Source organism: Aspergillus pseudonomiae (assembly GCF_009193645.1).
Source record: "Aspergillus pseudonomiae strain CBS 119388 unplaced genomic scaffold BDV37scaffold_47, whole genome shotgun sequence".
In the NCBI taxonomy this organism is placed as follows: domain Eukaryota; kingdom Fungi; phylum Ascomycota; class Eurotiomycetes; order Eurotiales; family Aspergillaceae; genus Aspergillus; species Aspergillus pseudonomiae.
In genome coordinates this window covers 209,511-232,607 of record NW_022476039.1, presented here as the reverse complement: position 1 = coordinate 232,607, position 23,097 = coordinate 209,511, and the positions used below count along the sequence as shown (strand labels likewise).

Sequence of the window (23,097 nt, the reverse complement as noted above, 5' to 3'; positions counted from 1 at the left end):
ATGGGTTGTTATGGTCTTTACTGTAAGCTACCAACTAGTAGTGCTATCAGACTTAAATATAATCCCCGCATGACGTTGCGGTAAAATAAGAGTGAACTAACAAAAAAAAAAAAAAATGTGAGACCGTAACAAAATCAATACTCATGACTTCCAAGCCACCATTCCCCTAACCATACCTTCACTTACAGGTTGGCGCCGGTGATAACAATTCTATCCAGGTATTGCCTCTCAAATCTCTCACTAGGGAGACAATGGTTCTCCTCCACCACATCATTACTATCGCACTCTCCGCTATCGCAGATCCAGCCTCCGACGACCCCATCCTCGAATGTCTCAATCACGACCTTGAAGCCCATCGCGAACTCGTTCTAAACACCCCAGATGAGGCTCTGCGTCTTGCCGATGCGAATCTACGCGTGTTCCCTTTCAAAAATGTCCAAACATGCTGGCGACGCCTGTACACAGACGCGACGATCGTCAAGGCTTGTCTCAATACATGCCACAACTGTGGATTTCCACGCGAAGGAAATTCACATATAGACAACGGGCCACACAAGATACCATTATATCCACACCTGCTCCGCGACATGAACAAGGACATGATTAGTGAAAAGGAGCAAGCGGCGCTGAAGGTGTCCCCCAATGCCGCATGGTTATCACATACTGTACGCATTCTCGACAAAGCCTTGATCATGACCGGTGCCCCGCTGCGCGAATCCCTCATCGAATCCCTACTCGATGCGCTTCAGGATGCCACTATGTCCTCTGGAGAGGGAGCCGTCAACGGTGAACACCCCCTGGACATCGACGACACATCAGACCGGGCCGCGAAACGCAGAAAACTCTCCCCTCCGTTGTTTTTACCGGATACTATCCCTGCTCCCGAACTGAAGAATCCCATCCCTCGCGTTTCAGCTCCTTCGTTCGACTCCATCGAACATCATATCCGCCATATAAAGACTCCCTTGGTGATTACCGATGCTGTCGAGCACTGGCCGGCGATGTCGAGTAGGCCCTGGGCCTCGAAAGATTACTGGTTCGATCGCACCTTTGGCGGGCGCAGACTTGTCCCAGTGGAGATCGGGCGATCGTATACAGATGAGGGATGGGGACAACGGATAATGCCGTTCCGGGAATTCGTCGACCGATATCTGTGGCGTGGACAGATGCAGTCCTCAAACCATTCTGACAGTGAACAGAACCAAGATGAGACCGAAGATGACGAGGGACATACCGGGTACATGGCGCAGCACGATCTGCTGGCTCAGATTCCAGCCTTGCGAAAAGATATCTGTATCCCTGATTATTGTTACATCAATCCGCCGGGGCCGGAACCCGGAACACCGGTATACATGAAGAAGCTCCGCGAGCAGGAAGGGAAACTCAAGGGGACGGGCTCGCAGCCTGTATCTACGGGCCTGGATAGCTATCACGATGGTGGCGATGATAGCTCAGCTTCGGAGCTGGGCCTCCCTGCTGACCCGATCATCAATACCTGGATCGGACCCTCTTGGACTATATCGCCTCTTCATCACGACCCGTACCATAACATCCTGGTCCAGGTTGTGGGCGCAAAGTACATCCGTCTCTACTCTCCGAAGACGCCCGCGTCCCAGATATATCCGAAAGGAATGGAAGCCGTCCAGTCATCGGAGAACAGAGATGATGCGGAGGGTAAAGCTAGTGAACTACCGCTCATTGATATGTCCAACACATCGCAAGTGGACCTCGCAGCTATTGAACTCTCTCCGGCCGAGTCAGATCAATGGGACGCAATGTGGCCGGGCTTTCTACAGGCGGAATACGTTGAGACGGTCCTTCGGGAAGGAGAGTGCTTATATATTCCTGTTGGGTGGTGGCACTATGTGCGTGGCCTGAAGGCAGGAATCAGCGTTAGTTTTTGGTGGGAATAGAGTCTTATGGCGTTCTTTGCTTGTCTTGTCAGATACCCTATTATCGGCTGGTGTTATCTTAGGAACAGAAATGGGGCTGTGGAGTTTAGGTGCTTCTTTCTTTTCTGTCAACATAGCCTGACATTCGTGTGTTAAATTCATTGATCATTGGCTACAAGAATCGTATCAACATATAAGACTCGGACAAACAACAAAGTGCCGAATAGCTATCCAGTTCAAGCATTTCTCACTAATACCAAAGGCTTGCCGGCCTCTATTGAATCACCCGGTTGGACTAGGACCTTCTCCACTGTCGCCCCAGCGGCATGCAATTCAGCCCGTACCGCAATCTCGAGTTTCATCGCCTCCAAAATGACCATGACCTGGCCTTCGTCGAGCTTGTCACCCTGCTTGACCTCGACTTTCCAAATATTAGCATTCAACGGAGCTTCAATGGGAAGAACCTGAGGATCTACATAGACAGTTAGTAGACATTCCTTCTCATAATTGTTGCTTCACCTCTTCCCAGACACAAATATGGCACAGTCAATAGATAGAGGTCTGCACATACCTTTCAATAAACTCTCGATCGCATTAACCGGGACACCTTTTTCCGCTTTTTCCTTCGCCCAGCGTTCTAAGAGTTCCGCCTCGAGTTTGTCCATCTCGACTTGTGCTTTGCGCTGGCGTGCTCGGATGGCTGCTACTTCTTCTTTCGTGTCACGGAGGAGCTTGTTGTGCTCTGCCATGTCGAATGTCACTTCTTCCCATTGGTATTCGTATCTGCCGCTGTTGAAGAGGGCTAGCTCCTTTTCGTATTCTTCTTCTGATACGCGATAGAATGTGATTTGGTCGAATTCTTCGAAGAGCCATGGCCTATCGGGTGCGTACCCCCTCTTGGACCCTAGGATGTCGACGCCTGGGATCGTCATTCCCGTCATTTGGTAGCCCCCGGGAGAGTCGACGTTGTATAGACTATATGTGCATGGACCTTCCGTTAGGATTCATTGAACAATACACTGCATAACCAGTTTGTGTGGATATGAAGGAACGCTACTTACGCCATGCAACTACCACCCCACGACACTGAACCTGCAGGTGTGTAGACTCTGCTGGGATTCATTTTCGGGCAGTTCATTCGCTGGCGCGGATCAACCGGGAGGGCTAGGGGAAGCGCTGTGAAGAATCCAACGGATACGACCATTAATCGTGCGGTTAAATAGATATTTTCAACTTCTGCCTTTGTGAAGGCGTTGTTCTTTGCGACAAAATCCATGTTGTCTGGGAGGTAGGAGGCGTAAGGACGCTGTGTCTCCATGTATCGATCGATTGCGTCCTTTTGGCGCTGGCTTTCAAATGCCAGTGGGAGCTTGAATAGCCGACTGGGCATCTTTGCTTCGCTGAGATCGCCCAGTCTGGTCTCGAGGTTGCAGAGATAAGCTATGAGCTTTTGTTGAGGGAGTTTAGTGCCGTCGTAGTAGAGCATGAGGGCTTTATTTGAAGGGTTAGCACTATATGGTCTTGTCTGACAAGGTGAATCTTACAATTTCCACACCCGATCATTGAGACCAGCCCGTTATTGAATGTGATATCTCCGTTGCCTTCGTTTAAGATTTTCTTCAGCGCGGTAACTCTACAGCGGTGATTCAGATCGAAGGACCCCGTGCCATAGTCAATTAGGATATAGTCGTCTCCCGCCTGTTTGTGAACCTTATTAGCTAAGGTTGTGGGATGTAACACTTTTGGTAATACTACCTACCTGTCGATAATTAACGAGTGGTTGGGTTCCCTGCTCCGGGATCTGGTGAACAACTCCAGTGCCACGAGCCTCTGCTGTCAGCGCTGATGGGGGAGTATCTCTCAAGGGAGTTATGTCACCAAAGTTTCCCCCGTCATGACAGCATTTGACAACTTCGCGGACAAATCTCTCCATATGGTTGCGTGCCGCTAAGGCATCTTCCAAGGAGGTAGATCTGTACTTTAGTGTATCACCTGCTTTCACCTGCCCTAGCTTCCACAAATCCGCCTTAACAATCGTGTGGCTACTGATGAACCCACCGAAGTCCGGCGCATCCTGCGGGAAGATCACAGGGTCGTCACCCGTCCAGTTAAGTGAACCTATAGCATACCCGTACTCTATCAGATTAGATGGATGGGCACCACCCTCTCCTCCATCCGGGCGAGCCCACTTCGGCTTCGGTCCGAGAAGACGAATGCCGCCTCTTGCTGCATTGTGCGATATCTTCCATTCTGTTTCGTACAACATGTCAATACTCTCAGGGGTAAGATACCCTTCATCGTAAGGCCCCGGCATAGAAAGGAGCTCCCAATGATCAGGGTATTGGGGAATGAGGTGCTCCGGTATGGAGAGTTCACCACGAGTATCAGGTACATTGTTAGTTATTGATAGTAGGTCACCGGATGCAAGCTGCCGGCCTTGATAACCTCCAACGCCAACCATTGGAGATGTAGACTTTGACCCGAACCATTCGGCGACATTCAAGAAGCCTCCAAATACTGCTAGATAGGCTCTGCAACCATTCTTGATGGTCTTGCCAATCTTCAGTCGCTGGCCGGCTTCTACTCTAATTCTTGACCACATACGAACAGGGACGTGGTCAAGACTGGCTTCAATGGGCGCCCCGCAGAGAGAAATAAGTGCAGGCCCCAGAAAACGTAGTTCTGGGCCGCTTAAAGTTATCTCAAGGGCCTCCAGCCCAACGGGATTTCCCACAAGTGCGTTTGCGATGCGGAACGCTAAAGGATCCATTGGCCCAGAATGGCAGAACCCTTTGCCCAAAGTTAGACGGCCAGGCCAGTCCTCAATGAGTGTATAAGCACCACCGGACATAACATCAATAGCTGACAGCTTCCATTGAAAATTGTCCAAGAATCTGGTTAGGGTATTTCCGGTGATAAATCGCTCGTCAGTAAGAATCTCAGCCAGAAATTCCAGATTAGTTGAGGGGCCGCAGATTCGGGATTGTGTTAATATCGTCCTCATGCCCTCAATAGTTTGCTTTCGGCTCGGGGAATGAAGCATGACCTTCGCTAGCAAAGGATCTGTTGCCTCAGATAAGTTTGTGCTCGGTTTATTTCTGGCTGTAGGTCAAAGGCAACATACCATAGTTTGCTGATATTTTAATGCCTCTGTACACCCACGTGTCAATCCTTGATCCCGGCAGTTCCTTCCATTCAACACTCTGTAGCGTTCCGGGACAAGGAGCAAAGTCTTTGGTCGGATTTTCAGCATATACTCTAGCTTCGATAGCGGCACCTGAAGGAGAATCAACAGGAATACTCGTAAGAAAGGCTGCCTCAAGGCCCTTCTTTCCTGAAAGTTGAGCATCTGCTTGTTTCAACATGAGTTCCACCAAATCAACACCGTAGCATAATTCCGTTATTCCATGCTCGACTTGAAGTCGGGTATTCATTTCAAGAAAGAAGAATGCGCCAGTCTCGTCGTCGACAAGATACTCGATCGTTCCAGCTGATCCATACTTGATAGACTCCGCAAGACGAACAGCAGCGTCGCTCAAACTTTTTCGAAGCCCGGGGTGTCTGGTAACGAATGGACTTGGGCACTCTTCGATTACTTTCTGGTGTCTTCGTTGTATGGAGCATTCACGTTCGCCGATAGCGATGGCCTTGCCGTCTCCATTGCCAAAGACCTGAACTTCGATATGGTGGCTAGATGGATAGTATCGTTCAATGAACATTCCTGCATTCTTAAACAAGGCCTCCCCTCTAGACCTGACAGTAGCGAACGATTCACGTACTTCATCTTCGGAGCTGCATGTTAGTAGACCCATCCCACCGCCACCGGCGGTAGCTTTGAGCATAACCTGGTTTGCAACATATCAGCTTTGCTAAGGAAACAGGTTGGCTGATGGCATACCGGAAATCCTAATTCTCTAGCCACCTTCACAGCATCATCCTCGCTCGTCACAAGACCTGTTGATCCAGGTACAATAGGTACCCCGGCCTTTGTAGCGAGGTCTCGTGCCGTATGTTTCAGCCCAAATGCTTCGATACATTCTGGCGATGGCCCAGCAAAAACCATGCCGGCCTCGGCAATGGCTCTTGCGAAATCTGCATTCTCTGACAGGAAACCATATCCTGGAATGATAGCATCCACATGGTTACGCTTCGCTAACTCGATGATTTGATCTCTAGGATATAGTCAGATGATGGCCGTTGCAGAGAAGAACAGAAGAGACTGACCCATCGATGTATGCTTTTGAAGGTGGTCCATCGAGCAGGAAGGCCTCATCCGCTAGTTGAACATGAGCGGATGCAGCATCTGGTTCGGTGTAAAGTGCAATTGTTCGCAAATTTAGCTTTCTAGTTCAGTCAGTTTGTTAGGGTTCAGAGCCGAGTGATAGGTGTGACCTAGAGATTCGTACTTTGCTGTCTTCAAAATCCGGACGGCAATTTCACCACGATTTGCGACCAGTAACGTCTGAAGTGATTCCATCGTAGGTCAGGATGCATTGATGGGAGTCCCACTGGTCTCGCTGTTTGGGTGGCATGGGGTGCTTAATAAATTGAGTGAGCAAATTGTCAAGCTCCTTCACCCTCCAGGCTGGAAAAGTCCTCGGCGCTATAGACCAATAGCATGGGCGCCATGATCTCAGATACGAGTCACGGCTCCTTGATAAACTTGGCAGGTTGTTTAGATTTGGGGTTAGGCATTGATCGATGGCAATAGGTTGGAGAAATTGGAGGCGTGCGGAGTCAATGCAGCGATAAGAGTGGAACTCACCCCTCCTTCTGCGTAGCTAGAATGGGAAACTGATATCATAAGAAGTCCCCCCTCGCAATTTGGAGCATCTCTTCGTTTTTATTCATATAATACTCTTTCGTGGCTGTGTTATCCTCAGAGGGGTCTGAAAGTCCGTTACAAATAGCACATTCATCATGGCTCCAATACAGCAGAAAGCCTTGATCAACTGTGACATGGGCGAAGCCGTACGTCATTTTCCCCTCTTCCGGGCTTTGCAGCTTTGATATGCTCAGTAGTTAATATGGCCTTTAGTACGGCAATTGGGCTTGCGGTCCAGATCTCGAACTCCTCCCGATGATTGATATCGCAAATGTCGCCTGTGGCTTCCACGGTGGCGACCCTCTAATCATGATGGAGACCGTTAGGAACTGTAAAGCCCATAACGTTCGGATCGGTGCACATCCCGGGTTGCCGGACCTCCAAGGTTTCGGACGACGGGAGATGAAATTATCACCCGAGGAACTCACAGCTATGACCATTTATCAGGTGGGGGCACTCCAAGGCTTCTTAGACCGGGAGAATGTCCCCCTCAGCCACGTGAAACCCCACGGGGTATTATACGGGATGATGTGTCGAGACTATGAGGTGGCTAAGGCAGTCATGCTTGGGATTCCTAAGGGTGTTCCTGTTTTCGGGCTTGCTGGGACCAATATGGAGAAGGCTGCCAATGATCTTGGGATAGAATTCTGGGCCGAGTTATACGGTGACGTCAAATACGACTCGAGAGGAATGCTCGTCATTGACCGGAAGAAGAAACCATGGGACCTTGGCGATGTGGAGCGACATGTTAGACAACAGGTCGAAGAGCAGTCGGTGACTGCGGTCGATGGGACTGTCGTACAGCTGCCATTGAAAAATTATCCTCTATCTATCTGTTGCCATTCCGATTCGCCTGGTTGCGTGGACATCGTCCGAATCACAAGAAAGGTGGCAGATGAATTTAATCGGAAACATGGGAAGTGAACCTGGTGGGGAAGTATACATATCTCCCCCTCCGTTCGAGATGAATACAGGTAGTAACACAAAAGTTGTCGTGCAACCGAATGTATAATCTTTAAGCCATTGACGGGTTAGTCAAGTGGGATCCAGATTTTTGTATGTTAGACAGACCGGAATAAAAGAAGTCTGAACGAGAAGTTGCCTCATTCGGTGGATAAAAGGTGAATACTAGTACCTAATCCGGTGTACTTGGATTATATATGAAAAGTATGAGCAACTCTTCAACAACATCCGATGTGGTGTAATGGCTAACATCGCTGTCTCTCACACAGCAGCTCGGGGTTCGATTCCCCGCATCGGAATCACTTTTTTTTTGTTTTGCTGGGTTAGTAGTTAGTCTATATATACTAATCTCGACGTACTCAACTTGTTGTTGTGCATGCTATTCGTCTCAGTTCTAAATAGACCTTTTCCTTTCCTATTCTTAACAGGTCCATTCACTATTCAGCAGAAACGGATTGATCACCCCGAACTTGATATGACCCTGTATAAGCCCTCGACCACATAATACATGATTAGTCCATTGTATTCGCAATTGCTAACTATACTGGATAGACATGGGTATTCTGTCACAACCTCCAGTCTCATCCTTGTCACCGGGTAGTAGTTTACTCAGCAATAATGATCAGTTGCTACTTTTTAAGGACAGCCTGATGTAGCTTCAGGCAACAAATACACACATACGCACAACAGGTGTTTCTAGCTGTACGGAGTGTTCTCCTGCAAGCATGGACGGTGAAGAGATTGGTATGTATTTATGCGACTTAATCGATATCCTGGTATCTTCCATTCTCAAGTACTCCGTAGGCCGGCTCGGGATAGGTGTAATCGATAATATGGAGAAGGGTATGAAACGTACTTGCCGGAGTGACATAATCTTTAGATTCGTAGACTGCGCGTGCCCTACACATATATATGCACATGTGACATTGCCCTATTATATGCAATTCCCACACAGGAAGTATATTGTCTCGTGGGCTCCCACAGATTGATAGATATGCCATGTTATACCCCAAACACACGGCATGACTGTCTGGCATCTAAGTACAATGCGTCTTGTGTATTGTACTTTCAGAAACTTTGGCATATCAGCCAGATGAGGTCATAATATTAACTCGACAGATATGAAATGCCCCCAGAGAATGGTTAAGATCGGAGAATTCCAGTATCGCGCTAACTAGGACAAAGTTTGATACCTGTAGTAGCAAATATCGGTGTGCTATTCTTAGGTATAGTTATAGACCAAGAATCAGATATGTTGTGATACGTTGCATGGTCTGTAGGTGAAATACTGCTAGTACTGTGTAATAGTAGCCCCATGATGATCATACTTATGTGTTTAGTATATTTAACGGGTGATGGCGTTTGCATTAGCGCGAGAGCTTACGAAGCACGGGGCAGTGGTGTAGATATCACATGGATAAAGAGGGTAAGGAATCTGAGCGACGATGACGCAAAATCCATAACGCTTGTTTTCATGCCAAGTTTAGGTTGTCTTGTTGTTCTTCGTAGCATCCGGAGTAGAATATTAATTATTTAGGTGAAAGGGGAGAGTTTCTCAAACTCCGGGCTCCGATATCGTCGGAGAGAACGGCCCGATGATTCATGGTTACTGCCTTAGGTTAGTCTGGGCGTGGAAAATTCCCCGCAGAGACAATGCATGGCCGAAAGAGGCATGGCGTTGTCATTGGAAGGGCGTGCAGATGAGTCGTGACCCAATCTTGCTTTGATTCTTTCTCGCTGTCAATCAGTCATTGGATAACCCAGACCACCCTGCCCTTGGGTTATCGATAAAGGGCGTTATCTCCATAATTCGATATGGGTCGTCGGCGGTGCCGATTGGGGCCGAATACGATCTTCACACTCTGAAGGCGTGTCCTAAGACCAAGGACAGGTAGAAGGATGTGGTCCAAACATCGAAGGTACTAGCAGTGTTGGTTTCGGCATGCTTTTGATACCCCAGACGAAAAAACCGTATCCTACTTCTCATCCCGTCGTCCATCTTTCCCCCCCACTACCCATTCTCTCTCAGTATTACCCGATATCTCTGTTCCCCCGGCGATTTGTTTCCTATTAAGACTGCATTGATTATTACCCTTTCCTTTGGCTGGTGTCACTGAAGCACCGCAGCTTCCAGTTAACTTGTAACGGAGTTAAACCGGAGCATCGCCGCCAAAATGGAGTTCTTTGATTTCGACGGAGCCTCATATGGGTCCCAGTCGCAACTTCGTGATGATGATGTGGCTTCAGACAGCAGGGATTTCGATGAAAATGATGATGCTGTTGCCAACTACAAATCACTTCTACTGGATCAGCCATTGGATTTCCCCAATGATTTATCGGAGCAAGGTGTTGAACCCGCCATCAAACAATCCCCGGGTTCGGCCATGGAAAACGGTGTCTATCCCATGGGTCGTGCTAAAGAGCCCTGTGACTTTTGCAGGAATATGGGATTGGACTGTTTTGTTGCCAACAGGGGAGTCATGCAAAACAGTGGATGTACCTGTTGCATCTCGCTATACCGAGAGTGTAGTTTCACTCATGCCAAAGCACCTGGCAAATTTCTGGACACATTACACCCGATCAATGAAAATACCTACATCCCAACCGGTGGCTTAACGGGGAAGAAAGCACTTAGATCGGCTTACGGTGCAACCTTTGTTGGCGATGTCGATGGTCGGGGAACAAAAAGTACTTCGCGACTTTCGCGTGAAGCAGTCCGCATTCTCAAGACATGGTTATACGAGCATAGCGACCATCCGTATCCCAATGAACAAGAGAAAGATGAATTGAAGCAGCGTACAGGGCTGAAGCGGACCCAAATTTGCAATTGGCTAGCCAATGCCAGACGGCGTGGTAAAGTTCGTCCCGCTCCACGCAGCAGCTCTCCAGTTCCCGGTGCCATGGATATCCCGAGGCAACAACAGATGGATATACATCTCATGACTCCACTTGAGCGTTGGAAGCACTCCCCCCCTGAAAACGAACCTGCTGCTACATCTGATATTCTCCGAGCCTTGGTGAACACACCTTTAGATTCTGCTCGGCAGCGATCGTCTCAATCGAGTCACGTGCGTTCCCATTCTCGGAAGACGGGGTCAAGCAATGACTCAAGCCATGGCAACTCAAATATATTCCGTGCCCCTTCCATTAGTAGCTTAGAGACAAGTCGGTCAGCCACTCATTCATCTATATCTGACCTGTCCTTCGCCTCCGCCTTCTCCCATAGATCCTCATTGGGGTCATTCGGTTCCATGGACCGAAAGGAACGTCGCCGCCGCCGTAAAGCCCCAGCACCCATGAACACTTTCAATCAACAAAAGACTCGCAGCACTCGTATCTACCAGTGTACCTTCTGTGCCGACTCCTTCCAGACCAAGTATGATTGGCAACGGCATGAAAAATCGCTGCACTTAGCTTTGGAGAAGTGGACCTGCTCGCCCCATGGAGGTGTCGTTTTCATGGACGGCGCAAACCGCTGTGTATTTTGTATGGCGGCCAATCCTGACAACGACCATCTTGAATCGCACAACTTTAGTACATGCCAAGAGAAATCCCCTTCTGAGCGAGCCTTCTATCGGAAGGACCATCTCAATCAACATCTGAGGTTGGTTCATGACGTGAAGTTCCATCCTTCAATGGATAAATGGCGAAGTAATACCTGCGAGATAAGGTCGCGGTGCGGTTTCTGTACAACTATTCTCACAACGTGGAAAGATCGAGTTGACCATCTAGCTTCCCATTTCAAGAGTGGTGCCGACATGACTCAATGGCAGGGAGATTGGGGTTTCGATCCCGATGTCGAAAACTTGGTCGAGAACGCGATGCCTCCGTACCTCATTGGCCAGGAAAAGCTCACATTGGATCCTTACAAACCTTCGCGCGCCACAGGGCAGTCGCCAAGCTTGACTGTGCCGGGAGACGCTAACTGCTATGAGCGTCTCCAGCGCGAGCTTATGGTTTATATACATAACCGCATGGCTGCCGGTGTTACCCCAACGGATCAGATGCTGCAAGATGAAGCCCGACGCATCATTTATGAAAATGCCGATCCTTGGAACCAGACCTGCGCGGATAACCCAGTCTGGCTTGGAGTTCTGAAACGTGTCGCTGGACTTGAAGACGTGCCGGGCTCAGAGCATGTTCAATTCGCTAACTTGGGAATGCAACCGCCTTATGCTGCCCAAGGCGGACTACTGCGCCCGCCCCTTGAGACCAACTCCGTGGCTCGAAGCATATTTCATCGTCACCCCTTCAGCCAAAGTCACTCTGGCTCTGGATTCCAAAGTCCCGCTTTCCCAAGCACTGGTCGGTCCTCAGCGGCAGCGAGCGTTCCAGGGAGCTCAACCGATAGCTATGCTGGTAGCTTTGGAATGGTACCCCCGGTGACACACTCTGGCTTATCCACTGATTGGGGAAGCAGCCTCTCAGCCGGGGTCTCATCGTTTTCGACGCCTATGAGCGGCTCAGTGGACCCGTTTGTGCAAATGGGATTTGATCCTGAATTCCTGCAGCAGCTGAATGACCGTTATGAGGAGTTGGATTTGGGTGACCTCCAAGGATTGGAATTAGGGGGAGACAGTCGGCATGAGGGTAGCCTCCTACCTGGAAGGGACGAAAGTAAAGCGGACACTTTGCCGGGCTCTAATGTCGGGTCTGCACCCATTCCTATCCCAAGCCCAAAAAATACGGATGTTTTGATGGCCGATGCTGTTCCTTACCAAGGGCCGCGATCACCAGGTAATAGTGGTTTCTAAGAGTAAAGGGTTGGAATTGTTAATAGTGGGCCATGATTTTGGAGCTGTTCAAAAGTTTCGTGATGTGTTCTTTTCTTTCTTGGGAGGGCTTTTACCCTCCCTCTCCGTAATTTTCATGCATAGCTTCTCAACGATTCCCAACATGGCGGCGGTGTTAGTTTATATATTGAAATTAATCTAGAACGATTTGCCTTCCGTCTAATTAATGATCGCATCAAGGGCGCCAGTGTGTCAGCGATAAACCTGATGATTGGCTGCATGTGATGGGTGATCATCGGCAGGGCGTACCCGTGACCTTGGGAATGACACATAAATTACTTAAGAAATATCAGGGTAGGTTACTATTTTCACCCTAATTATCAATGTTTTGTTGGCTGTCGGTCAGTAGGTGATGTGTAGGTAGTATTGAAGGAAGTGCTGTTTGCCTGTCTGTTGTCTAGGGTTCTGGATGTCAGTGACCGACTTGTTTAGTTGGGATCTATCTTTAGTGTCTCCTTATCGGAAAGACTTCAACTGTGGGTCAAAAGTCGTTAGATCGCCACTTTGACATGTGAAACTCGGAGGTTTTTCGCGTCTCAACGGTTTTTCCCTGCATGAATCGGATGTTTAAACATCTACAGCATCATTTGAACCATACTTCGCCCTCGTCATGGCTGGAAAGTGCTCACAAGATCTTTTCAAGACGAAGGAACTCATCTGAACCGTGAATCCATGATTCTCTGGTGTTCATAGATCCCGATATTATGACACTGCTGCGTCAGATCCAAGCTTCGTTTCTGTCACCCGAGACCCGACCTTAAACTGCCCCTCATCTGATGCCCTTCGCTTATCTCAAAGACTACCATGGAGAAAATAGAGACAATGGACGAGCAGGCAACTCTGGGAGACACAATGATTCTCTCTCAGGGGCTTCCCGATTTCCTCCCGGCTGCCATTCGACGACACATTCCCCGTCTGTATCCTTCGCTCCATCGCGCGGCGCAGTCGGACTCAAATATAAACGCAGCAAGAACAGGCCACAAGCTCAATGGTCCTAGTTTCTCTCCATCTTTCTCGGAGCCGGAGTTGACATTGTACGGACAAAAAGCCGGTTTGGCCTTGGGGGACCTGCAACGCCCTACTACTGCGGGCAGTAGTAGTAACGGCCAGGACTCGTGTGGCTCTTCGGTTTGCGGGAAGTCTTCGGACACTAGTTATATCATACCTTCCGAAGAGAAAAAGGGTGTAGAGCCTATGGGGTTTGCGATGTCCAAATATGAAGAGGAGACTGGACTGCGCTGGAATCATGTCGTCCCAGGTATGCATCCATACCAACACACTGACATGTGCTGTAGATGTAGAAAAGTATAAGACCGCCTCTGACTTGTTCATATAGCGTTTCAATTCCTCCAACATGCAGGAGTGGAGGCCCAGCGACGCGATTATGACAGCCACCTGGTACGGTCATTGTACATGGATGCACTATGCTATCTTCTTCAGGCCCTACCGGCCGATTTGACTTACGAAGAAACTGCAAGAATCAGGAAAAGCCTTCCTGGCCAAGTTTCCAACTCTCTCGCTGCTCCTTCCGCAGCTGGCTTCGTTAACCAACCCGTGAACACAAGACACTCGGCAGAGCGCTCTTATCTCCACCGGCTGCTGGCCTCTAGTATTATTCACTTCTTTCTCCTGCTTCAGTTCCTGATGCCATACCTCAAGATTGTGCTGCACCGATTATACCAATTCGAACGGTCCCATCGGGTTACCGAGCGCGTTGTGTCGGCGAGCTTGGATGCTGCCGATAGCTTGGGCAAACGGAGCCTGAGTCTGGGAACAACAGTCCTCAGTCTCCATGATGGGAAAGTAGGTGTTGCGGTGTCAAGTCTGGCTGCATGGTGGGTTGAGGGTATTGCAGGTGGAATTTACGAGGGGATTGGCGAGGGCATGACCATCTTAGGGTTCATTCGGCCAAATCCCGGTGTGGTGGAAGGGACACAAATGCAACCCATGCCAAGTAACTGAGGTTTGTTCTTTATCGCTGTATAAGTTATGTTGAGATGTTCGATAGAACGTGTATCCAAGGCTATCGGTGGGACAGGCTGGGATGCTAGAAGGGCGGGTGCGTTTGCCTGATTGTTGCCTATTCAAATAGACCCCTTGCGTTAGAGTTAATAACCACAGTCAATTGTTTTATTTGCCACGTCCTTTGCTTCTATAAAATATTTGTGCTTTTTAATAAGCGAGCGACAATCGAGGAGAGGGGAGTTCCAAGACTATGTTGGCTAATTGATGGTGTCTTTGCAAATGCTATATTATTCGACATTTCCATATTTCGTTCGGCCCATGACCCTCAATTTACTATGGATGACGATAACGACGATGCTGTTCAGCCTACAAAGGAGACGTTTGATCGTGTGCTGCGTGAAAGTTATGCATTATGGTCGAGTTATGTCGACCTGGAAGGCTCTACTTCTCTCCCAATCCAATGTATTGATCTCAAAGGCATGCTCGGCCAAACGCCATCATTCCTTGGACATGGGTTGATTTTCGAAAACGAGCCAGCCCCGTTCAAGTGCACCGAGAGCTCAGGTGGTCTTTATGTCAATGGTCATTCGACTTGGAAGACTTCCAACGGGGATTGTCAGTTGGGGCCCAAAGAAATACACCCCAAGCTTCTACTTGCGACTCCAACTGCGATGAATGTAGAGCTCTCAGATTCGGCTCCATTCGCAGAATGGCCTGGCGTTCAAAGCCTCGAGGAGTACGACGAGGGTAACTACATCGCGGTATTATTTCTTGCTTGGGCTTATATACTGAGTGCTCGATGGTCTGAATTGTTGAGTAAATCTCCAGAGCACCGGTGTATGATTGCCTTGAAGGAAGAGGATCCCCGATGTGAGGTCCCACTTTCCCATAGCAGGATTGAAGTAGACATCGGAGTTGATGCCAGTGACGATGAAGTGCACTGGTGGAATGTTATCCTGTCAGTCTATGAAGGATGGAGCATAACGACAGTTTATAACGGCAGAACTTATGTCTCACCTTGGGCTGTTGCGATATCAGGCGCCACATGTTAAGAACTAAACAGTCGTCGAGCGCCAAAAGACAACAGCCTTCTTCAGATAGGGCTGTGGAGTATTTAGCCCGTTTCTGCTGCTACAAGCGTTTATATGGTCAATGCTCGGCTGCCTTGTCCGCAGCACTTTGTATCCCTTTTGTTTGGACCAAATCAATATCACTCCCTGTTCCGAAAATGAGTGCTACTTCGGGATGCGCACTTGAGTTACATTGCTCTCCAGCAACCCACATCTATGAGCACTGCGACTTTCTTCCTAGATACATGATGTTAAGCTGTAATACGTGGGGCATCCGATCCCTACTTCACGCTACATTCTTCAACCCAGACATCGAGTGTAACTTGGTCGCGGCCTGGATGAGTGCTGTATTCGTCGTTATAGGTCCAGCGACACAGGAAAGGAACATAGTAAAATTTCTCAAGATTCTTGCAAGGCGACTACCGAAGTTAGCACCACTGTGGCTTGGAGCTATGCTCCTGGATGAGTTTAAGGCTTTAAAGCCTATAAAAGCTGGATGTGTAGCTGTGGAGCTTCACGCCGCGGCATGGACGGACACGATAGACTCATTCATTACACAGAGCCCAGGGATAAGTGATGGCAGAGTAATCAGACGCGAGGATGAATGCCGACTACTTCATATCATCGGCTGTGGTTTCCATGGTAGACTTCCTGTGTGGCCATGGAAGCCTTTCGGGGAAACTTTGCTTAAAGATGCCGAGCCTGAAGTTCAGAAACATATCCAGTGCAATTGCCATTGTCTGGAGTACTGGGCATGGTACTGGGAGCTCGTAGACGGCAAAGAGTTGGAAGCCCGTGGGGCTGACGCCCACCAGCCAGGTGACAACAGCACGCAGATTGAGCCGGTGCCCAAGAGAACTCCAAGTCAGTGGTCCATTGATTGCTTATCAGATGACTTGTCAGCCGGTACAACACGAGGAATATTTGGATGGTTAAGATCAACTGGGTATCCAGCAAATGAAAGGCATGTATACAAGCATCCTTGGTTTGATGTTGGAGACTGTGATGAGGATGAGATGTCGGACGATCGGGAGGATGGCGGTGAAGTCAACGAGGCAGACAGACGTAAGGCAGTGGAGAGTTGGCTTGAGAAGAGCGTATGATAATAGCCTCATCAAGGTAGAATGTCCACAGAAGTCAATGGAGACTAGGACTTCAAGAAATGGTACAGTAATACATAGTGGGCATTCGGAGATAGCGGACGTAACAGCTTTGTTTGTAAGGTGCTGAGGACCTGACCGCCCTATTTAAACAGGAAGGCGGTCTGCTGAAGCCGCCATAGTCAAAGCTCAAGAACCTCCGACCGTGGAAAGGAGGTTCTTTACTTAGATACTTCAATGCTATAGATTCCACCAAAAAGCTTCTTTGGATCTGTAAAGTATGTAACATAACAAGCACATCCCAGGAACTACAGTGAGATTTTTTGGGTTAAAAATAAATCGTTTTTTATGATATGATCAATCGGAGATGCTGACTGTGTCGAAGATACAGTATTCAAGGGGCCATCCCGCGGAGCGTTCAAATGATTCTGCCAGAAAATATACCACAGTCGCGTGTTCCTAAGCGGTAACTCAGGAGCAGCATCACGGAGTCTCATACAGCAATATGTCCACCTCCAGATTGCCTAAAATCCCCGCTCTGCGTAAACATCAACTTTCCCTGGAATTGTAAGCTTCACTTACTCTATTAGTGTTTTTGCGGAAGGAAGCCAAATTGACAAATTCCAACTGTACTAGTGCGAGCTTAACTCATGCGGCCCCTCCAGGACTCTATGTGAGCCCTGCTCCGAATGATCCTACTCTCTGGACGGGGGTTTTATTCGTTCGTACTGGTACGATACTTTCACTTTGATTGGGATAAGCAGAATACTTGAGTATCACCCAGAGCTAATCAAATTTCTCCGGCAATGCTTAGGTCCATATGCTTCTGCTATCCTCCGTTTCCAGATCCGATTTCCGCCTTCATATCCCGATCTCCCACCTTTGGTGACCTTCTCTACCGATGTATTCCACCCATTGATCGTTCCCCTTACCACATATACCTTTAGTACAAACGCTTCGAGCGAAGATCCTGTCAGTGCTTCAGACGAGGAGCGATTACCGCCCGGCGGATTCAGTCTCCGACATGGATTTCCCCACTGGTTTGGTCGAGGTAAACGAAATGTGATCAATTCAGCGGACTCTTCGAGAGCCGTGAGTATTAATGGATTCAGTACCGGTGGTGATGCAGCCGGCAAATACTCGGCTCAGAACCCAAACGACGCCTCTAGACCTACATCTCCGTCGAAGAATCAAGCAGACAATGAGCGAGAGGAGAGTGCTACATCAACTCCAGCAGAGAAACCCGTCCAGACAAGGGAGAATGTCCCGGTTACTGCTCTACTAGATTATATTCGCTCTACATTCGATGACGAAACAGTTCTCGACTCGTTGCCACTCGAAGCTGCTGGAAATCCAAGCGCCTGGCATGCATGGAAGGCTCACAGAAAAGATAGCAGCAACTCGACCTTTAAAGCTGGCACCAAAAGAGGAATCCCGCAGGCGCGGCTTCCCGGCGATTGGCATTGGGATGGGATTTGGGCCAAGCGAGTCCAAGATGAGGTCGAGGCGAGTCATTCGGAAGCAACATTGTTTGGCAATGCGACACGAAGCGGAGGGGCTGAGGATTCGGTAAGAACAGTCTTCCCTCAGTGATTCATGCTGGATATTACAAGGCAGCCCATTGTGGCCATCGCTGACCGCAGCTTGCAGATTCGTTTTTCTCGGTTGGACGACGCCACTCTGACCTCAGTTAAAGAGATGATAAACCCACGGGTTGAAGAAGCGCACCATTAGTTCGATCCCTGCGATTTATACCCAATTCATTGTTCATGTATACAGGAAAGAAATAAATATCTGTACAAACTCTGGCCTACTTGTTTCCTTATTTGCCTACACCACCCATAGGTACGCTCTTTCCCAAATCAGCTGGTCTATGTATATCTACGATTTCTTGCAACAGGGCGGAAGGCTTCTCTTCATCATCTATCCATTGCCTACAGAAGACATCCTCATAACTCTTTGCATACCGAATACCCGCCGCATCTATCAGAGTAAATAGACCTACAAGCATGGCTAATCAGTACGACACCTTTTTTGTCATTGGACTGATTTCTATTCCGATATTCCTTATCGGTGTGATCTTCATCATGGCTCTAGCTCTTTCGGGGGCCTGCAGTGGTCGGCCTCACACTCACTACCTCTTCTGCATCAATCCCCAGGAGAGACAGAAGGAGAGAGCCTCTGCTCGTGCCAGTTCTGACGTCCCCGATATAACAATCTCTCCACCGGCGCCCTGTGCGAAACAGGAACCAGACCAAGAGAAGGAGATGGTTTGAAGGAGGGGATGAGTTGTTATCTCTGGCAACGGGAGGCAGCTGAAGAAAATAACGACAAGCACTCCGAAAGATTAGTTGATTTTGCCAGGCATTACAATGTACCTGGACAACGTCGTTATCCCTATCCACGAGGCTCTTGCATACGATCCGTTGGCTCGAAATTTGAACCGTTGATCAGGTGAATACTCGATTACGACCAAACGGCAGCCAATTGAGATTGTAGACTGCTGTTGGAAGTATTAATTGCTGCTGGCTGAGTCAACTTTGGCTGAGAGATGGTGGTTATTTCGTCACTTGCAGGATGGGTGAAATACCTATGCTTCACACGTACCCTAATTCTATACTTAGTGGTTTATAATCGAGGATGAAATTTGGGGTTCTTTAGCTTTGTTCAACTTTGGAAGTGTGATACAGGCTTAAAAAGCCCTTTCCTTTTTCTTAGTCTTACATGACAGAGATTCGTCAGACTAATAATAAGAATTGATTATCCCGACCACTATGCTAACAAAACATTATTCATCTACAAAATTTCTCAAGATAGGCGCATTGTCTTCAGACTGTTTCTTATTCCAGACTGGTTCCCCGTCGTCATCGAACTCAGCCCACTGGAAGAAACCACAGCTTTTTTTGCCAGGGGCAAAGCCTCCATAGCACATCCACATATACCTACCTCTAGTTTCCCGCTTGCGCTGAGCACAGCGCAGAATGGCATGCATACCACACCGACAACGAGGGGTGTTCCGTGGATGAAGGGAGTCGCGGTACCAGCGATACGTGATATTGATGCGGCGGTTTCCGGACAGTGGGTGTGGTGAAACCGTCTGGGCAGGCGCAATGGCGTGTTTCCACTCTTCTTGCATCTCGGCATGCATAACTAGTAGAGAGTTATGGGGGAGATGAATGGAGATTTGACCTTGAGCATCGGCGCGAACGTCAGATGCCACTCGTGACTGCTTCGGCTCAGATTGTGGTGTAGGCGTGTCTTTCTCGCTTTGAGAGCTCTCATCGTCATCATTGCTGGGTACAATCCTTCGAACGCGGAATTCTCGTTCTACGCCTAAACTCAGACTACCGATGATAGCCCGTGGACCAAGGTAAGTGAGTTCGTCCGAGTGATACCCCACGCTCTCTGAGGGACCATCGTAGCAATTGACGAATGCGGCATTTGGCATCCATTCTTTAGGAGACTGGTATTTGAGCTTTTCTCCGTCGGGGTAGAAGGATTTAATGCGGTGATGTACTTCATTGTTCACAGTGTGCTGCACTTTGGCGGAAACAGCTTGCATATGCGGTGTGATCTGACGCACATTTGACCGGTAGGTCCCGCCGTATGTGTATTCTGACGTGTGCTGGTGGTACTCCTCCGGCGTAGAAACATATACACTAGCCGAATGAGGACTCTCAACTGTTCGATCGAACAGCTGGAACTTATATCTAGAGAAATACTTGGATTCCTCCAGAAGTTCTATGAGGAGTGCATTCGCCTGCTCTGCTGGAAGGAAATTGTGGATAATTGTACATGGCGTGTAGGCCGCGACATCCTCCGGGGAGTATAAGTGCAGGGTTTTCCCCTTCTTAGTCAGTGATTTTCGTTTGATGGGCGAATCTTGCCCTGTGTCTGGCTGGAGGACAAGAGACGTCAAAGACGTCTGTACAGACGGTGTACCCGGTACCACCCGCTTCTTGGTGGGAGGGGCTTGTCCTGGGATCGTAGATGCCGCGGCTTCCACTGATCCGTTACATGATACGAGAACGTCCAGAAGCGTCTCCTGTGCAATCTCTGGGAAAAGTGACACAAGTAGTGCTAGCTTTACATCTGTTGAGTCCTCATCCGGGAGTGGCGATTCTGATGGCGATGCCGCCTGCACGACTGGTGAGCTTGGCCGTGGCCTCTTCCGGGTTATGAAACGGTCCATAGATAGGACTTGCGACTCCAATTTGAAGCCATGAGGTAAAATAAGTCTATGGGGTTGTGTTGAGAGATCGGATTGAAAGATTCAAGTTCAAGATGCGATTGACACTTCCGGGGCCACGTGATTGCTCTGGAAATGGCCAATCAGGTGCTGCGAACATACATTGTGGAAGTACCTGTATACAGGTACTATATGAAGAGCTATGTACTTTACTTCCCTCTTGCTCATCCGATGCAGCTAAAACATGCTCACCGAGGTATCTTCGCACAGGGTATCACAGAGCTATGTACTAGAACCAAATTCCTCGCATTCGAAGTACTGATTCGTTCATCGGCGTCAAAGTAACCCCGAAGTCCGTCTGACCACCTACAATCTTACTCGATGATTATGGGATGAAGGAAGCATCGTTTGTGCTTCATTGCGCGTCAGATGTGGTCGGGCTTCACACCGACTCATTTATACAACCAAGTTAAGAGTATATGCGAACCAAGCCATAGAAACTTGGTCTTGGTCTTACATTTTAATCTTGGTTAGGGTTCCAGAAATTACAGAGATGCAACACCCAATCCAATACCACGCTTGAATATTGATTGAAAACTCTCTGTGAGGATCTAATCTTATGCTCCATGTATATGTCTGGAATTGTGACGTTATTACCAAGGCAACAATCAAAATGTTGTTTGCTGAACAATTGTCTGTATGCATTGACGTGGTACAGGTTACATTAAACTGCAGAATTACGAAGCAGTCTAAATTATAATCTTGCTTGTTTGCTCACTAGCTATTTGACTAAGCTTTGGACTAACTACAAGATAGACTCTTTTATCTTGCACAGTGGCATGATAAGCCCCAGCTTTCACCGATCCCACAGAATTTTCCACTTGAGGCCTTGAATTCTCGCCCCAGAACTCGCCTCCCCGACCACGATGCACATCCATTGCTCGCTGAATTCTACTGTGTTCGAGTCTGTATCTGAAACACTCGAATTTCCGAACAAGAGTTGGAAGCAATGGTGGTACAAAACTGGCCCAATCCTAGCCAAGCTTATGATATCGTCAGATTATAGCATCGAGCAGCAACACCAGTATCTTGAGTTCTACGCCCGTGTCGTCGCCCCTTTCCTAGGGCCCTATCCACAAGTTTTTCGAAGTACTCTCACCCGAAGTGGTCTTCCTGTGGAGTTCAGTGTCAACTACCAGCAGCATAGAAAGCAACCAACTGTTCGCATAGCTTTTGAGCCCCTCAGCGGAGCGCGAGGTACCGAGACCGTTGCCTACGATCGAGATATAGCAAAGGAGTTTCTCTCGACCCTGTCGGAACTGAATATCAAAGGGTTCGATTCGAGATTGTGGGATAGAGTCTCTCAAAACATACATATTGATGCAACAGAAAAAGCCATACTACAAGAGAGCAAGGTCGATGACACATATGTGAGAACGCAAACGCTGTTCGGTTTCGACCTTGTGAGAGATGGCGCTATATCAGTAAAAGCTTATGCCTTTCCGGGGTTGAAATGCAAAATATCTGGACATTCCTCACGGGAATTATTGGTCAACACGGTTAAAGACCTGCAGAGAGAGGTGGACTGCTCTGAGGTGTTTTCAATGGTGGACCGTTACTTGCAAGAGTCTAACTCATATAGCCCGTACACTTTCTTCTCGTGGGACTGCATCGAGCCGTCAAAATGTCGCCTCAAAATCTATACGTGCTCAGCCAGTATGACTCGGGCGAAACTTGAAGAAGCCTGGTCCCTGGGCTCTCGGTTGCGGGGCCCATCTATGGACCAGGGGTTGCGGTATCTCTTGCAACTATTTGACCATATTCAGATCCCGGATGGAGAGCTTGAGATAAAAGTAGAACATGATGATCGAGCCGACACCTCCAAGACAACCCCGTTGATGTGGAATTACGAGATGCGAGGCGGAGATCCATTGCCGTTGACCAAGATCTACTTGCCTGTGCATGGTGAGAATGACCTAAAGATTGCTACCGGGATTGCACATTTCATGGAGGAAATCGGAATGGTTGATATGGGCAAATCATATTTGGATGCTATTCAGTCTTACTTGTAAGTCTTTCGATGTACATATTGTTGACTGGAGTCTAATCGAACTCGCACTTAATAGCCCCAGATATGATCTTGGGCAGACGGATCGTCTGACATCCTGGGTTTCTTTTACATTTACCGAGAATATCGGAGTCTACATAAGCATATATTACCATTCTTCTACTGACAATCCATGGGCGACGGAAGAGAAGCAATAGTCATCTCAACTTGGGAACCATGAAAATCGACTTTG

General features: G+C 48.4%; 10 protein-coding genes and 1 non-coding gene across 11 annotated transcripts; 8 read left to right on the top strand and 3 right to left on the bottom strand.

The window, feature by feature from the left end:
• The first annotated feature begins 194 nt into the window (after nucleotides 1-194).
• BDV37DRAFT_252076 (putative JmjC domain protein) lies at nucleotides 195-2,016 on the top strand. The gene has a single exon (XM_032082376.1). It carries the CDS (start codon nucleotides 252-254, stop codon nucleotides 1,911-1,913), a length of 1,662 nt encoding a protein of 553 aa, XP_031940117.1. The 5' UTR covers nucleotides 195-251; the 3' UTR covers nucleotides 1,914-2,016.
• A 112-nt stretch (nucleotides 2,017-2,128) lies between these two features.
• Nucleotides 2,129-6,369, bottom strand: BDV37DRAFT_284439 (bifunctional urea carboxylase/allophanate hydrolase; the record flags this gene model as incomplete). The annotated part of the gene is made up of 9 exons (XM_032087493.1): nucleotides 2,129-2,364; nucleotides 2,464-2,867; nucleotides 2,954-3,383; nucleotides 3,437-3,590; nucleotides 3,652-4,955; nucleotides 5,017-5,737; nucleotides 5,791-6,064; nucleotides 6,117-6,236; nucleotides 6,299-6,369. The coding sequence occupies 9 exons, from the start codon at nucleotides 6,367-6,369 to the stop codon at nucleotides 2,129-2,131; spliced, it is 3,714 nt and encodes a 1,237-aa protein (XP_031940116.1).
• A 443-nt stretch (nucleotides 6,370-6,812) lies between these two features.
• On the top strand, nucleotides 6,813-7,641 carry BDV37DRAFT_272649 (LamB/YcsF family protein; the record flags this gene model as incomplete). Its single annotated transcript, XM_032084911.1, has 2 exons — nucleotides 6,813-6,863; nucleotides 6,931-7,641. The coding sequence occupies 2 exons, from the start codon at nucleotides 6,813-6,815 to the stop codon at nucleotides 7,639-7,641; spliced, it is 762 nt and encodes a 253-aa protein (XP_031940115.1).
• Nucleotides 7,642-7,907: 266 nt separating this feature from the next.
• Nucleotides 7,908-7,979, top strand: BDV37DRAFT_t141. The gene has a single exon. It is a non-coding gene; the product is annotated as a tRNA-Glu (tRNA).
• Nucleotides 7,980-9,536: 1,557 nt separating this feature from the next.
• On the top strand, nucleotides 9,537-12,722 carry BDV37DRAFT_154396 (putative homeobox and C2H2 transcription factor). Its single transcript, XM_032079037.1, has one exon. It carries the CDS (start codon nucleotides 9,855-9,857, stop codon nucleotides 12,432-12,434), a length of 2,580 nt encoding a protein of 859 aa, XP_031940114.1. The 5' UTR covers nucleotides 9,537-9,854; the 3' UTR covers nucleotides 12,435-12,722.
• Nucleotides 12,723-12,779: 57 nt separating this feature from the next.
• On the top strand, nucleotides 12,780-14,569 carry BDV37DRAFT_154403 (uncharacterized protein). The gene is made up of 2 exons (XM_032079038.1): nucleotides 12,780-13,731; nucleotides 13,810-14,569. Exons 1-2 carry the CDS (start codon nucleotides 13,278-13,280, stop codon nucleotides 14,433-14,435), a joined length of 1,080 nt encoding a protein of 359 aa, XP_031940113.1. The 5' UTR covers nucleotides 12,780-13,277; the 3' UTR covers nucleotides 14,436-14,569.
• A 204-nt stretch (nucleotides 14,570-14,773) lies between these two features.
• BDV37DRAFT_272647 (uncharacterized protein) lies at nucleotides 14,774-16,611 on the top strand (the record flags this gene model as incomplete). The annotated part of the gene is made up of 2 exons (XM_032084910.1): nucleotides 14,774-15,463; nucleotides 15,502-16,611. The coding sequence occupies 2 exons, from the start codon at nucleotides 14,774-14,776 to the stop codon at nucleotides 16,609-16,611; spliced, it is 1,800 nt and encodes a 599-aa protein (XP_031940112.1).
• A 396-nt stretch (nucleotides 16,612-17,007) lies between these two features.
• BDV37DRAFT_252063 (putative ubiquitin-conjugating enzyme) lies at nucleotides 17,008-18,728 on the top strand. Its single transcript, XM_032082375.1, has 4 exons — nucleotides 17,008-17,175; nucleotides 17,245-17,339; nucleotides 17,423-18,177; nucleotides 18,259-18,728. Exons 1-4 carry the CDS (start codon nucleotides 17,114-17,116, stop codon nucleotides 18,340-18,342), a joined length of 996 nt encoding a protein of 331 aa, XP_031940111.1. The 5' UTR covers nucleotides 17,008-17,113; the 3' UTR covers nucleotides 18,343-18,728.
• Nucleotides 18,729-19,392: 664 nt separating this feature from the next.
• On the bottom strand, nucleotides 19,393-20,841 carry BDV37DRAFT_252062 (putative CUE domain protein). Its single transcript, XM_032082374.1, has one exon. It carries the CDS (start codon nucleotides 20,798-20,800, stop codon nucleotides 19,397-19,399), a length of 1,404 nt encoding a protein of 467 aa, XP_031940110.1. The 5' UTR covers nucleotides 20,801-20,841; the 3' UTR covers nucleotides 19,393-19,396.
• Nucleotides 20,842-21,234: 393 nt separating this feature from the next.
• BDV37DRAFT_154355 (uncharacterized protein) lies at nucleotides 21,235-21,613 on the bottom strand. Its single transcript, XM_032079036.1, has one exon. It carries the CDS (start codon nucleotides 21,500-21,502, stop codon nucleotides 21,311-21,313), a length of 192 nt encoding a protein of 63 aa, XP_031940109.1. The 5' UTR covers nucleotides 21,503-21,613; the 3' UTR covers nucleotides 21,235-21,310.
• On the top strand, nucleotides 21,614-23,077 carry BDV37DRAFT_295060 (putative tryptophan dimethylallyltransferase). The gene is made up of 2 exons (XM_032089773.1): nucleotides 21,614-22,865; nucleotides 22,924-23,077. The coding sequence occupies exons 1-2, from the start codon at nucleotides 21,724-21,726 to the stop codon at nucleotides 23,060-23,062; spliced, it is 1,281 nt and encodes a 426-aa protein (XP_031940108.1). The 5' UTR covers nucleotides 21,614-21,723; the 3' UTR covers nucleotides 23,063-23,077.
• The last annotated feature ends 20 nt before the right edge of the window (nucleotides 23,078-23,097 follow it).

What these genes read in the sequence shown, in the direction of transcription:
- BDV37DRAFT_252076 (XM_032082376.1), top strand. Translation starts at nt 252, where the DNA reads ATGGTTCTCCTCCACCACATCATTACTATCGCACTCTCCGCTATCGCA.
- BDV37DRAFT_295060 (XM_032089773.1), top strand. Translation starts at nt 21,724, where the DNA reads ATGCACATCCATTGCTCGCTGAATTCTACTGTGTTCGAGTCTGTATCT. An exon ending in GATGCTATTCAGTCTTACTT is followed by an intron (nt 22,866 to 22,923) that starts GTAAGTCTTTCG and finishes CGCACTTAATAG; the next exon opens with CCCCAGATATGATCTTGGGC.
- BDV37DRAFT_252063 (XM_032082375.1), top strand. Translation starts at nt 17,114, where the DNA reads ATGTCCACCTCCAGATTGCCTAAAATCCCCGCTCTGCGTAAACATCAA. An exon ending in CATCAACTTTCCCTGGAATT is followed by an intron (nt 17,176 to 17,244) that starts GTAAGCTTCACT and finishes CAACTGTACTAG; the next exon opens with TGCGAGCTTAACTCATGCGG. An exon ending in GCGGAGGGGCTGAGGATTCG is followed by an intron (nt 18,178 to 18,258) that starts GTAAGAACAGTC and finishes CGCAGCTTGCAG; the next exon opens with ATTCGTTTTTCTCGGTTGGA.
- BDV37DRAFT_154355 (XM_032079036.1), bottom strand. Translation starts at nt 21,502, where the DNA reads ATGCATACAGACAATTGTTCAGCAAACAACATTTTGATTGTTGCCTTG.
- BDV37DRAFT_154396 (XM_032079037.1), top strand. Translation starts at nt 9,855, where the DNA reads ATGGAGTTCTTTGATTTCGACGGAGCCTCATATGGGTCCCAGTCGCAA.
- BDV37DRAFT_252062 (XM_032082374.1), bottom strand. Translation starts at nt 20,800, where the DNA reads ATGGACCGTTTCATAACCCGGAAGAGGCCACGGCCAAGCTCACCAGTC.
- BDV37DRAFT_154403 (XM_032079038.1), top strand. Translation starts at nt 13,278, where the DNA reads ATGGAGAAAATAGAGACAATGGACGAGCAGGCAACTCTGGGAGACACA. An exon ending in CTGGAATCATGTCGTCCCAG is followed by an intron (nt 13,732 to 13,809) that starts GTATGCATCCAT and finishes TTGTTCATATAG; the next exon opens with CGTTTCAATTCCTCCAACAT.